The 15,378-nt window shown below is 33.0% G+C and overlaps 1 protein-coding gene and 1 long non-coding RNA gene across 4 annotated transcripts in view; one reads left to right on the top strand and one right to left on the bottom strand.

Moving 5' to 3' along the window:
- LOC105690976 (homeobox protein onecut) overlaps window positions 1-11,693 on the top strand; it is a 36,208-nt gene extending 24,515 nt beyond the window's left edge. The window contains exons 3-6 of one of the 2 annotated variants that reach the window (XM_020855235.3): window positions 2,936-3,008; window positions 9,558-9,581; window positions 10,175-10,290; window positions 10,977-11,115. In XM_020855235.3, coding sequence (XP_020710894.2) covers window positions 2,936-3,008; window positions 9,558-9,581; window positions 10,175-10,289 — 212 coding nt within the window. In that variant the 3' untranslated portion in view covers window position 10,290; window positions 10,977-11,115. Of the gene's footprint in view, window positions 1-2,935; window positions 3,009-9,557; window positions 9,582-10,174; window positions 10,291-10,976 lie in introns of both variants that reach the window. The other variant, XM_020855234.2, reaches the window with a different exon arrangement.
- Window positions 1-14,187, bottom strand: part of LOC125500876 — a 48,193-nt gene extending 34,006 nt beyond the window's left edge. Inside the window, exons 1-2 of one of the 2 annotated variants that reach the window (XR_007278339.1) lie at window positions 14,133-14,187; window positions 12,886-12,916 (exon numbers count right to left, since the gene is read on the bottom strand). This is a non-coding gene — a long non-coding RNA (uncharacterized LOC125500876). The remainder of the gene's footprint in view (window positions 1-12,885; window positions 12,917-14,132) is intronic. The other variant, XR_007278341.1, reaches the window with a different exon arrangement.
- Window positions 14,188-15,378: the final 1,191 nt, after the last annotated feature.

Raw genomic sequence — 15,378 nt, 5'->3', positions numbered from 1 at the left:
CACTCGTCCGACGACCGATAAGACGGCGAAACTTCGTACCGACGCGGCTAATTAATGAAAATAGAAAATAAAAGAAAAACAATTGAAAAAAAAATCTCCCGAGATTTTTGATTTCCCGAAATATTTTCGTTCGGACTTCCGATCGGGTATAAACGGGGAAGCGGAAGAGGAAGAGCGTATCGAACGATCGTCGTGGACACGGTTAATATCACGTGAGGTCCGAGTTGGCTTTTTTTTGGAAAAAGGATGAATTTTTTTTTTTCACTTTTCCACACATTTTTATATCTATATCCCCACCGTCTGTCGATGCATATACACGTACGTATATATGTATTTGTTTTATGTATATGTATATATATATATATATGTACATGGAACGGATAGGGGTACGTAGGGAAGCGGAGTGCGGTGAAAACGCGTTTCGAATATTGGAAAAATCGAAGCTGAAGAAGCGAAGAGGAGCGTAGACGAATATACGTACGTACGTACGTACACGTGATGGGAGGATGAGAGAATGCGGAGGTCCGCGAAGGGAGGATGTTCGATATATGCACATAAATACAATACACTCTCCACGTCATCCCGCAGTGCGGAGAGACGACCAGTCGAAAACCATCGCCATCCGCAACTGTCCGTACGCCACTCTCTTCCCTCCGGACGACCCTTAACTATTTCTTCCCGTGTGCCGTGCACCTTATAATTACATACTTACGAATACATATGTATCAAAATATGTACAGCCCATTAAATATATATGTATATATACCTGCACTCACATTAAGTGCGGTTACATGTAGCAAAACCTGACCTACGTCAACGTTGCCCAATTTACCTGGTGGTCCCTGGGATCGCTTTTCCACGTTTCGTACGTCACGATTTTGAAATTCGGAAGGACTCTCGATTCTATTTTACGCAGGAAGTGAATTTTTTCTTTTAGCAAAATCGTGACGACGACGATTTATTCGTTTTATAATGTAAGAATGTTCGAATTATGTCGACGACCGGGGTGGAGACGGGAAAAAAATGAGAGAACACAGAATTTCGTGAAGAGAAAAAACAAAAAAAAAAACACGAAGAATGATTAATTAACCGAAGGTTACGAGGTTACTTGATACACCTGTGTACGAACGGTAGCGTATAATTTACACCGACATGACGTCTGGTTAAAATTTTATCGATTATTCCCTCGCTCGGTGTAACGACGCAATTATATCGTTATATTATATGTAATGATTATCTTCAAAAATATTCGAGGATATATTTGAGGAAAAAGAACGCGATGCAATTCACATGATCTGCGGTGATACGAGTGTGCGTTGTATAAATGCGAAACAGAGGAAACGAAAAATATCGTCAATTTTCAAACACCCTCGCGAATACCTAATTGAAAAAGAAAAGAAAATGGCGCCCGAGTTTGCAATTTTTCTTTTCACTTTGTATATATATATACATAATTATTCATCCTGTTATAACTATCATCACCCGATTGACATAAATAATCGAACGATCGATTAATTATCGTCATTATCATCGAATCCTTGCACCAGCTTTCTTATGCCACCATATATATACATATTCGTGTACATATGTATATTGTAAATACATGTAAATTATCTATAAAATATGTATAATTCCCAAGTCCCATTTTCCCCCTGTTTATACAATTATACAGGAAATTTGTTGCCGAATCGTCGGGCGGTACGTCGATTAGAAAAAGAGAATTCAACAAAAAAAAAAAAAAAATACAAATTAGAACATTTGGAATCTGTATAAGAGAAATTCGATAACTTGCATTTCTGCGATCACGAGAGGTACATAGAAATTAATGAGATACATTCGCGGAACGAAAAAAAAGGAGAGAAAAAAAAAAAAAAACAAACAAACCAAATTATTACGACATATTATGTAACCCGTTATTGTAGGATGTATCTGCGGCGTAATTAATTAAACAAATTAATTGAAAAAGAAAAAAGAACAAAATATAAAAAAACGAATGGAAATTACGCATGGTAATTGCAGTGCAGCTGAGTGTCCGAGCTCCACCAGATGGTAATATGATAGTGGATATAAATGAAATGAATATCATCGTTATATTTATGCGACGTTAAAAGTTAAAAAAAAAAAAAAAAAAAAAACAAACAAACAGAAATAAGAAGAAGATGACATGTGTGAATTTACGTACAATTAATTAATGGATTAATTGATTTCGTTTCGAATTTAGAGTGGACTCTATTCGTAGTTGGCACTAATTTTGGGTAAGCGGGTTATACGGATAATTGACAAAAAATCAATGACAATATCAACAGCGAATCAGATGAGAAAAATTTCGAAGGAAATTCTTCTCTTGATAGCGACGAAAGTTAATTATTTTTCGCTGAGGAAAAAACGCAAAAAAAATACATCAAAACTATATTAAGTCATCAGCGACTCTTTGATATTTTATCATTATTATTTAATGATTGTCATTATCTGATATTTATGAACATATCAATCAATTATTTATTGATAATTTAGAACAAAAAAAAAAGGAATTTTTTTCAATTATTTCGTTCATCAATCCATCATTCTCATGTTATACAATATCGCAACGATATAGAAGGGAATCTGCAAAGCTACAGCGTAACGGTGATCGAATTTTTCTTTTTTTTTTTTTTTTGTTTTCTTCTACTTTTCCGATGACATCTGATCGATCCGGATGTAATACATATCTATTCTAATATACGTGTAGCGTGCGGCGGATAAACGAGAAGAGAAAGAGTTTTTTTTTTTCCAGCGAAGATGTGTGAAGGATGAAACAATTATACGAAGGAGATCGTTTGTGAGAAAACGAGAAAAAACCAAAAAACCAAAAAACCAAAAAATGATAAACGAAAAAAACAATTCACAAAAAAAAAAAACTGTTCGGTTGAACCTTCCAATGTGTTTTGCATTGCAGACTGCCAGATGAGAAATGTTAACGTGAGATCAGTCAACTCTAAAAGAAGGAAAACACCCGCTTCCTCCTGCTTGTGAGTTTCTCGATTCGGTGTTCATAATTCCACTTTACTACAATATATATATTGTTGTATGACAGAACATATTTAAACAAATAATGGTATTATATATATATATATATATACATATACATCTATATCCCGACCCATACATTAAACATTATACATAAAATTATTTATGTATATATGAATACTTATACCACATATTTTTCGTCCGTCCTTGGATTACATGAAGTTTTCTCGTTGTTTTAATTGATTCGTTTCCTTTGTTTTTTTTTTTTCTTCCAATCGATTGATCGAATATGTTCGTGTATACATTGTACACTGCCCACGCTTATAGATTTTCGTTTGGTTTTCGTAAGAGAAACTAAATTCATTGAATACCAAAAACTCACAATCAGATCGATGATATTTGCGGTACGTTTTCATTTATTTAGAATTATATTTGCAGCTGCGCGACATAGGAATATTGAAACGAAAGAAAGAAAGAAAGAAAAAAAAAGGAAAAAAGAAAAACTTGGGTTTGACAAATTGGTAAAAACCATTAATTAGTAAAACGTATGAAATATGTCGACGTGGAAAGAAAAAGTCACGCGACAAATGAGGGGGATTGATTTTTGTTAAAATATTATATCCGCACATTCGCATAGACGTACGCTATGGATGTAGCGTATAATATTTTAATGGAAAATACTCGATCTCCGATACCGGTGTAATTGACGTGATAAATAATATGATTGTCGTACTTATTCGACTATAAGTGTTATTTAAAAATGGTTGTTTTTCTGATTTTTTTTTTCGGTCCAGTTTTATCGTTCTGAGATTGCAGGCCTCAATCGCAGGACGATATCAATCGTTATCTTCAATTCGAATTACTAAAAAACGACCATTTTTCTATAACATTTAAAAATCGAACGTACGACACAAGTGTATTCTACCAGAGAATCATTGATAAATTAATTATTTAATTAATGGTAATTACCTTATTGTCAAAATTATTGTTTGACAATCAATGAAATTAATTATTATCAGATTTTATTTATTTCACGCATCATTCTCATAATGCTTATGATTTATCCCATACAATACACTACGACTTTTTTGAGAAAAAGAAAACTGAAATGAATTTTTTTCACCACCATTTTTTTTTTTCTTTCATTGTTGATTTTTTTTTTTCTCCAAACAACTTAATTGAAAAGCAAAACAGAAATCAAAAAACAAAGAAACATCCCTTGCACGTTCGCTGTACCTTGTATGAAACGTAAATTATGAATTTATAACCGCTCACATATTTAAGTCTCGTATCTTGTTGCTGCTTAGTAAACTATTTAAGCTTTAGAAAAAACCAAAAAAAAAAAAAAACCATGAAACGAAGAACCAATGAAAACTTTGTACAACCATGATTCGAATCAGAGAAACACGAAAAGCGAATTATAACCAAATTTTGTTCAGAGAAAAAAAAAAAGAATGAATTGTTATTCATGAAATTGAATGAGTAGAAAAAGAATAGAGAAAGATTCCATTAATTGTTAATTGTCGATTGAAAATTTCGTACGGGGGCATTTTATTGAGAAGCTGCTCGCACATAACCAAAAGAAAAAAGAAAAAAAAGTTATTGCCAATTATAATTATGTTTTTCTCACATATATAAATAATACTATTGCATTACTATAAATGTGCTAATTGTAATAAAACTGGGGTAATGAACAGCCGTTTTTTTAGAAAAAAAAAAAAAGAAAAACGAACCAAATTCAGTAATATAAATACGCAGGAAATTTGCTGGTTGCGAAAAAGAGTTGGATAAAAAAAAAAAAAAAATACGATCGGAACGTGTAAAAAAGAAAAACGAAACCAAAGTGAAAGAAAGATAGAAAAAAAATTTTGAATCATTTATATAACTGATTGATTGATTGATCGAATGAAAGGAGTCGAAATGAAAAGTAAGAGATAAAAAAAATTGATGAAAATCCATGAAAAAAAAAGAATTAATCATTAAAAAAAAAATCATCAATTTGTTACATATATGTGTAATGAATATATGTATATTACTTGGCTCCCGCAACGAAAAGATAAAGTTACTACCAATATATAAGTAGACACACTCTAAATTCGAAACAATATATTCTATCATGCAAATAAAATCAGAAAACGAACGAAAAAAGTACAATTGGTCGTAGGAGAAATGAAAAACGAAAAAAAAAAAACTATGAATGAATTGATAAAAGGAAAATAATTTGTATCCAGAGTTGATAAAATCCTATGTAGCAATAGACGTCGAATGCCACGTGGCCAAGGGAGTTATGACCTCGTTCGACGAAAAGATTCGCTGACGTATTTCAAATGCGAGTTTTACCCAAGCTACTGTGATTATATATTAGTTTTTTTTTTCTTCCTCCACTTCGGTTCTTCTCCTCTTTTTGGGATTTACTTTCTTTTCCTTTTTAGGAATACAGACTATACCCACCTACTTGAAGCAGAATTAGCTCAAAATATGGCTTCCATTCGTCGTATCAAGTGTGACGTCATATCGTTTATGTTACACCTATATATTCACATGTTATATATTCTATAGATGGGATATTTCAGGTCAATTCGACGAGGGTCTTTGCCCTCGTTACTGAATATATATTATTTTCAATCTTTTCCCCCTCGTTTCTCGAATTGCTGACCAAAAATTTTTGTCCTAATCCTTACCAAAAACTTTTCATCGCTATTTTCATCGTTATCTCTGCGATTTTCTCATTTTTCAAATTATCTGCATCAATCTGCATTTGCGTTGAATATTTTATGAATAAATTTTTATATTTTCATCAGCGCTCCATATTGAAATACGTCATTAGAGAAATATTATCCCTCTACATTACAACGTCGTAAAGATTATTGAGGATAAAGGAGGAAACTTGTTCTTATTTCTTCTCGTTGGAAAAATAATAATTAGCGTCCCTTGACCAGGTGGTAGATTATTGTTAATGAGCCGGGGATGAAAAATAATTAAAAAATTCGTTTTTTTTTTCTACGTCGATATTCGAAATTACGATGATCAGGAATAATCGATCGGTCGATTGATCAAGAATTGAAGAAGAGAATGGAAAAATATTACAACGATTTTTTTAAATAATATTATTCTTCAAAAAAATTTATAAACAAAAAAAAAAAAGGAAAAGAAAAGAGATATATTCTCAATAAAACGCCACCGGGCCTGTGATACCTTCATATGTATATTATATGTACATATATACATATACTCATATGTATATATGAATATCCATCCGTATACAATATTTATAGTAGCTGCATGGCCGTCAGATGAACTTTGCAGTATGACCTTTCCCCCCTGGCCCCCGCCCGCTTAACCCCCGAAAACCCCCAGATACCGAGATAAAAAGATACAAAAAAAAAAGCGAAAACCGAAGAATCTCACAATCAGATTCGGTTCTCTGTACTTATCCATTTTTGAGAAAGAGAAAAAAACAAAAAAAGAATCGAATTAAATTTGGAAGAAATTTTCTTTATCTCCGAAACAACCGAGAGACTGCTCTTCGTTGATCAACTTTGAAAACGAATGAGAAAATCTACGAAAAAAAGATTCGAGAGAAATTTTCTCTTTCTCTCTCCCGCCCCCATTCTATCTTACGCCCGTTTTCTCTGTGTCTTTTCAACCCCCGTGAGCATCTTGTACGGTAATTGAAAAAGAATAGAGAAAAGTTAGAAAACTTACAATAACGAAAAGACAAAATATCACACACGTATAGATTTCTCCCCGCCTTTTGGCACCTCGCCCCCCGCTGCCTTTAGATGATCCATTGTTATACCATAAACTATATACTATAACCTAATAGTAAACTTTTATAAATCTAGTATGAATAAAATATACGAGAGAATGTATATGAGATTCTTTTTTTTTTTTTTTTTTTATCTACCATTACCTGTACTCAATAGAGACTAATTATTAATTTCTTTTTCGTTCTGATTCCATTATCATTTGAAATATATTTATGCGAATAGTTGACCCTGTAAATCGTATAGTTGACCCTTTCGATAATTAATTAATTAATTGATTATTATATTATCATTATTATAAACGTAGCATGTATGTATAGCCTGTCAAAGTCCGCAGAATATATTAATTATAACAAACGAACAAGCAAACAAATCAAAAAAAAAAAAAAAAACAACAACTACCAAATAATTATGAACAAATATTCACATGCACATTTCACATAACATGATACTCATCACACGCATTCATCAACATCCGCACGATAGGTGCAAAAAAAAAAAGGTCAACAAACCTCAGGGGCGCAAAATCGGAAATTGCTGGGCAATTTTTTTCAAATTTGGTTCTAATTTTTTTAGATTCTAAAAATAGAACCGCATTAATTACTGTAATATCTATGATTGATAAAATAAATTTCTACCTTACCGACATTGATTCGAGCTTTCGAGGAGCTTTTCGCATATTTGATTTCATGTAAAACTATACTCGGAGGGTTGTTAATATCCGTATTCGTGGGATACGCGTGGTCTAGTTACCGAGTGATTCGTACGTCATAGATAGGTAGGTAAAGGACACAGCGTAGGCATATGCAGGACGAGAAAGGAACAGGAGTAATTTCATTTGTGAGCTCAGAGTCCGCGGGCGGGTTTCGGAAATGGGAAAACGAAAGAGAAGGAGATCGAAGAAGGGGGGAATACAAAGTTAGAGGGGGTGAAATCGAAAAAAGTGAATAAATAGACGAAAAATAATAACTATGATAGAAAATGTGATCAGAGGCATTCCATCGGAGGCTGGCTTAATCAAACATGCCTCAAAGTCGGCGCGCGGGCTTTCCCGTATCACGATCACCTCAAACACGGTGTGCTGGTTAAGTCGGGTCGGGTTGGGTTAGCTCAGATTATCCACCTTATGGCCTATGCGCGCGGATGTATTTGCGGCTTTATACCGCCAAAAGCGAAACTACCAAAGCCTGATATTCGGGTACATCGGATACGCTGACGCTAAATAATTTCTACATTTTTCTCTACCCGGGTTACTGAGAGGGGAGAAAATAGAAACGATCTACGGATCGATCGCCCATTCGCATTCCATTTTTCTCCCTCTCTCTTTCTCCGAGGTAATAATAATCGAAAAAGATTCGGAATTGTTTTATAATTACTTTCGGTTATTGCAAAGAATGACAAAAATTGATGGGAAAATATAGGGAACAGGGAAAATAGGATATTGTAAAAAAAGTAAAACAGACAAAAACGAAGGCAAGTCTGACATCAAAAGGACACAACCGATCACCCCGATGTACGTCGCGTCGTGTGCAGGTATATTAATTTTCGCTCTTTATTTCCCACCGAACGATTGTCAAAGAATCCTTTTTTTTTTTTTTTTGACATCTTCTTTTTTTCGTTCATTTATTCATCCGTTCATTTTTTTTTTTTTTTTAATTTTCTCTTCTCTTTTTCATCATGAATTCATTTATTCGATTCACGTACTACAGGTACTGCATCTCTCTTGTCGATTCCCTGTAATTCTATGTATCTCTATTGGATTACAAAACGCGATCTTTGATGTGCGGGAAGTTCGTTCGTTGAAATAATGATCCCGTGTTACATTTTTCTCACGTAATTTTCCGTTTCTTTTCGATAATCTCACGTCATTTTTTATTTCGATAATATCATCGAAATTATTCGTCAAAAGGAATAAATAATTACCGGCCGCGCGCAGTTAGAGATGAGGTAGCGGGGTGGTTTTTTTTTTTTTCTCCTTCTTCTTCTTCGTTGCTCCCTCCTGTACTCGCGTACATCCGTTTCGCGTGTCATAGAATACATCTAGGCACAGGTATGTAGAAATTGGGTATATTATTCGCGGGTTAATTAATATAGGTTTGAAAAAAAAAAAAAGCTTTCCACGTGGAAAACGAAAATCAAAAAACATATGAATATACCTCGAAGTGTGCAAGAAAATGTCCACGCAACAAGAGGAACGAAAAACCGAAAATCAAAAACAAAACGATAAACAGTAACATAAAACATACATATATATTCAACATGAAAACTATATGCAACATGAAACTACATGTACTTGTACTCGTCACAATTATGCACAAATTAATTATTTGTACACGTATATCAATTATATAATTAATCCCCATTAGAAAAGCTACTATTCCCTATACATTATATACATATTAAGTAGTTGAAATTTGTAATTTTACATGATCTATGTATTATACATATTTAATGCAACCCCGTTATCTGCATATTTTATGTTCCATATATGAGATAATGTGTAAAATTTTACGTATACGTAGGTTAAATACGTACAGAGTTCCGCCATTTTGTTGTGAATTTTTTTCATTTTTGCTCTTACGTGACAAACAAATAATCGAAAAACGATTAGAGTATACAGAAGAAACAGAAAAACGAAAATGAAAAAAAAAAGAAAAGAAAAGAAAATCAGAACGTCTGCGTAAAAAAAAAAAAAATTATACTGACGACGATGTAATGAAAATTTTTTGATGTGATATTATCGAAAAATGAAACTCATCCTGGTATTTTTCTTTTATTTTTCAGCTGCGCAGATTCCACCACGAGGAAGTGAGTACGATTTAAAAAAATTTCAATTTTTTAGATACCGAAAGTTATTAGTTTGTTTTTTTTTTTTCATTTCAATTATCGAAAAACAGATTTTGTAATACAGTTCGAAGAAATAGATTCGGGGTGATGGATTATATTTGGCGGGAATCGTCTCGTGATCAAAACCCATATCGAAATCATCCCCCTGAAATAATTCAGGATTATCTAATAACAGTAATCTCCACGACAGGGTCGCAAATAACATCGATATTGACCGAATTTTAACAAATCATAGATATAAATTTGACAAATACATTCATTGATATCGAGAGAAATTGGAAATTGGATCACGAGATCTTTCCCCCGTTTTTTTTTTTTTTTAACTTCAAAACTCTTTCGTTTTTCCGCTGAGCAAAATTAACGTCGATTTCTTTTCTCTTCTCGCCCGCGAACCAGAACAGAAAAGATTTTCCGAATTTTCGAGAATTTTCGAAGAGCGGAAATCGAGAAAAAATCTCAATGTTTAGCTCGAGTCAAACTTCGGGGGCCGTCGGCCCCCCCCGTCTGCGAAACGGATTTCCTAAAAGTTTCCCTTTTCTTTCGAATGATTTCAGCATGCAAGAGGAAAGAAGAGATGGCGACGCAAGCCGAACACCAACAGCCCGCGCCCAAGAAACCACGGCTGGTTTTCACAGACCTTCAGCGCCGTACTCTACAGGCTATTTTTAAAGTAAGTGCCCCCCCCCCCCCCTACGCGAGCGCACTTTGCACTGATTTTCATCGAACGAGTTTCAAAGAGAATCATCCACGCCTTTCGACTCTCTTCCTTCTCTCCTTCCGATCGGCGAGAAAAACGCCGCAAAATCATCCGCACGCGTTTTCGCTGGTGAATATCCAAATGTCGAATGCCAAATTCAAAAAGCTTTCCAAAGATATGCTCGGAAATTATGTCGCGGGTAAATTAAATGCACGTATCCTTTTATAGGTCAGTTTCAGGGTGAATAAATTTCACCGGTAGATAGGCTTAACCGTACATACGATATACATGTACGGCACGGTACATTATGTGCATAAGAACGTATAGAGGTATACGTAGGTGGTATACGTATAGGGTGAACGGGTGTCCGAGGCGACTCCATTTATCGATCTGTCTTGAATAATTTCGCTGCTAGTTGCAGCTCCTTATAGAGCTAGGTAGCCCCGACCGAACGACCGAGTATTTCATTCCATGGCGGAATTATCGGTCGGGATTCCCCGAAAAAAAATCTTCGCGGAATACAAAAAAGAGAAAGAAAGAAAATCGAGCGGTGCGTTTTTCGAAATCGTTCCTCGACCGACCCGCGAGTTCGCGGATCGTCGAATCGTCGTTTCGAAAAAGAAAGAAAAAAAAAAAAGTGATTTTTTTGCTGATTTCAGGAGACGAAGAGGCCGTCTAAGGAAATGCAAGTGACAATCGCACGTCAGTTGGGATTGGAGCCAACGACTGTTGGAAATTTCTTTATGAACGCCCGTCGTCGTTCCATGGACAAGTGGAAAGACGAAGACCCGAAAGCCGTGGCGGTGGACGAAGGTCAATTATCTCCGACGATTGGCCTTGGATCTCGGCAAGCAACCGACGTTTTGTGACATACGTCCGACCACGAGGAGTATCACGACGAGTCGCCCGAAGAGGATTTACCCTTTTCGTAGAAAGAAAAAAAAAATATACATCTCATTCGCTAAAAACCGAAATCTCGAATAAAACCGACGAAAATCGCGGTCCTTTTATTCTATTTTTCTTTTCCAATCGTCGTTCCTATCGTTGTTACTTGGCTTATTGTTTCTTTTCAATTACAAAATTGTATATAGTTGTATTTTCTTTTAAAAAAAAATCGAAAACATGCTAGTCCTATTTGTTCGGTACAAAACTAAAAATAAAAATCTAGTCAAAATTTTACACGTAGGTATTCGGATACGAGTAGAGCGAACAAATACATATTTTATATTCTATTTTCAACTTTCTATTTATCGGAGGACCGTGATCATTGTTAATGATATTCGAAACGGTGAATTGAATCGAAGAACAAAAATGAGATTGACTCGTCCGGCTCCTCGTTGGTCGCCCGGAAATTTAAATTTAGCAACTAACTAACCGAAAAGAAATGAAGAGAAGGAGAAACAAAAATGATCGATGAGAAGACAGAAGAACCAGAAAAATCTATGTATGAAAATTGATCAGGTATATTTGAAAAAAAAAAAAATATGCACGTACGATATATTGAAAAAAAAATAACCGAAAGAAGCTTCGTTAGAATAAAAAAAAAAAACTTAAAAGAAACGAATAACCAATCATTAGAAATGACGAACGATATATATATATATATGTTGTATAAAAATGAACACTGCAGTGCGACATTATCGGAACGAGAAGAAAAAAGGAAGAAAAAGAAAACTGAAAAAAGAACTCACGACCAGAGAACGATCCAATTGTTATAAAGAATTTTTAAAAATAATTAAACAAATGATAAACAATCGCACTCGATTATGTATAGATATGTATATATATGTTACATACATATACATATGAAACAATAATTTAGAAGTTAATGAATAAATGAATGAACGAATGAATGAATGATAAATGATTGTAATAATGATCAATGAAGATCGACAGACGAGCTTGAGAATAGATTAATTGAAACAAGAGAAATAAAAACAAAAAAAGAGAAATTTAAATACAGATTAAGTAAATGAAAGCAAATGAGAAATTAAGAAAAAAACTTATCGAATAAATAAAGAAACAAACCAACCACATACATTGATTTCAATGTCGCAGTCGATAACATCGGTTGCACTTTGCACCGGTGATCGGTAGAACGTTATTAAAAAATAGAAAACGAACGGTGAATAACTTATTATTATTATTACTATTATTATTACTATGATTATTATTATGATTATTATCATTATTATTGCATTGAACAACCATTGATATATACGAAGAAATAATGTAATCATTAAACATCACGAATACTCAACAATAATGGAGAAACAATATAAAAAAAGAAGGAAAGGAAAATAGAATCCAATAAATATAGCACATGGATTTAAACATATTAGGAGAGAAAAAAAATATTAATGATAATATATAACGAACAATGAACATGTATACTACATAACACACACAAATAATATGTATAGGTATATATATATATATATATAAAAACGGATAAAAAAGTCAACGGCGAAAGACGGAAAAATTGAAAGACAGAATGAAATGAAAAGACAGAGAAATGTTGAGACAAAGATAAATGCGGCTGAGAGAAACTTTTTTTTTTCAACTTACCAAAAAAGAACAACAAGGATGGCCATCCTGGCTATCATCGGGTCATCAGATCATATATAGTACAAAATAAACATATATTATACATTGTAATAATATGATACGTATACATATATATATTGAAACAAAAAATAAAGAAAATAATTAATTGATTAATATAATAACATAAAGTAAAGAGTTACAATTAATAATAATAATATATATATATATGCATCTGTACGGTAACTGAAGTAAGTCAAGTCACAGTCAAGTCTTAAGGTAATAGAATAAAAATAATAATTAACGTAATAATAATAATAATAATAACAATAATAACGATAATAATAGTGATAGTAATCGGTAATCATTTATAATATTATTAACAATAGCCGGTAGTGAAGATGATAATAACAATAATAATGATAATGATAATAATGAAAATAATAGTGTTAGATGATAATTAATAAAGACACAATGAGAATGACAAAATAAAGAAACTAAATTGAGAATTTTTTTTTTTTCAAAAGTATAATCAAAATATTCGATGAATATTTGATTGATTGATTAATTCGGAAGAATGCAAACAAATCAGAGTGGAAGAAAATGAAAGACGAACACACAATATGATTTAATATGTACATGTATATACATAGTATAATAATACAAAACTGTACAACATTATATGATTCCATATAGTTCTACACGTACTATACATGTAGATGAACAAACATAGAAAAAGAAACAAGAAAGAGAAAGAGAAAATGATCAAATAATAACGATTCGATAGAAAGATTTTAATAGAAATGCAGACATCGCGATTTTTTCACCACATTTGTTAGTAGAATTAATGTAGAAATGGATATAAAAGAAAAACAACAACAATAATAATAATAATAATAATAGTGAGAACAACGTTAATGAAATCAATGAAACATTCCTTTAACGAAAAAAAAATAACGACAGAAATATAATTGAGGAAATAAACCGGCAGCAGTTTTGCGATTCGACCGAGATCGGAATGGAAAAATTGACGAAGATGCAGACAAAACGTCGGAGACAGATAAATAAATAAATAAAGAAAATCAACGGACGGAATAAAAATAGGCGAATAAAAAAAAATAAAAAAAACTGTCGTTTTATTTCGTTAGATTATATTACTCTGTAATTTAATTTAATCTGATTAAATTCAATTCCATTGGAAGTACTATACATACGAATCTATAAACTAATCGCTAGATTGATACGCGTTGGTATCACATGGAAATTCTCACCTTTGAATCGGCTCCGTCAGGTCTTCTTCTCCGCAGTTTCTACGCACGACTGACCAACAACATCGCGTACTCCCGAGTCTTTGAGTAGCGAAGTTCGGCGTCCGGCGAGCCGCGTACGACGTTGATTTTACGTAGCAGAGCTCTTGCTTAGGTCGGCCGACTTTCAGTGATGGTGTCTCAACGTTCGGTCGGCCGGCGTGGCTGACTTTCAGTGGTAGTACTCAACGTTTGGTCAGACGCGGTATCGCGGCGTTGATTTCTTTCGCGCCAAGAGAAACGCCGTTCGACTCGAGGATCGCGCTAATGATATTGTGGTTTACAAATCGTATGACATCCTTTTGAAATTGTACAATAATTTTTACAATTGTGAATAATTACGGTCGTTGGATCGTTAAGAAAACGCGAAGAAATTGAAATAAAGAATGTAAAATAACAAAAAATTAGCAAGAAAGGGGGAAAAAAAAAAAATACATCCACAAGAACGACGAAACGAGTCGAGTAACGGACGAAGGATACATAATTATTGCGGAGGGAAAAGGAACATGAATAAAACACATAAATAAATTATTAAAAATTGCCGACGTAAGAACAAAAACTTGGACAACACTGTGTCAATGTAGTTTTTCGTTTTTTTTCTTTTCTATCGATGGAAAAATATCAGTTGGAGTATCATTATTACTGTTATTATTATTATTATTATTACTACCATCATTATTATTATTACTACTGTTATTGTTATTGCAAATTCATTTAGGTACGAGCGAATGAGAGCGGAACGTTCTTCTGAAGAATAATGGAAAAATAGGAACAAACATTAAAAATGAATAAATTATATCAAATAAAACGAATAACGATATAACATAATGTATAACAATGACAGCAACAGGTAAAATGAATCGATATAACGCGTTAAAGAGAAAGAAAAAAATAATTAAAAAAAAAAAAAAGAAAAAAACAAATTACGTATATAGTTTTAATAAATATATTTATAAAATATATAGTTATACGCGTGCAATAATTATTATATATATAGTATATATAAATTAATACACGTATAATAAATATAAATAAATTAAATATTGTACGATTGAAATATGTGAAGTGAGATGAGAATTGAAATGATAATGATATAGTATACATAGGTATAACGATGACTGTGTATGTATATGTGTACATATTTGAATGAATAGGAGAGAAAAAATTAACAACAAAAACAGCAACAATAGAAGAAAAATGAGAAATACGA

Source organism: Athalia rosae, chromosome 5 (genome assembly GCF_917208135.1).
Source record: "Athalia rosae chromosome 5, iyAthRosa1.1, whole genome shotgun sequence".
NCBI classification, from domain to species: Eukaryota; Metazoa; Arthropoda; class Insecta; order Hymenoptera; family Athaliidae; genus Athalia; species Athalia rosae.
Note: the sequence above shows the minus strand (reverse complement) of the source record. Positions and strands in the feature narration are given on the sequence as shown.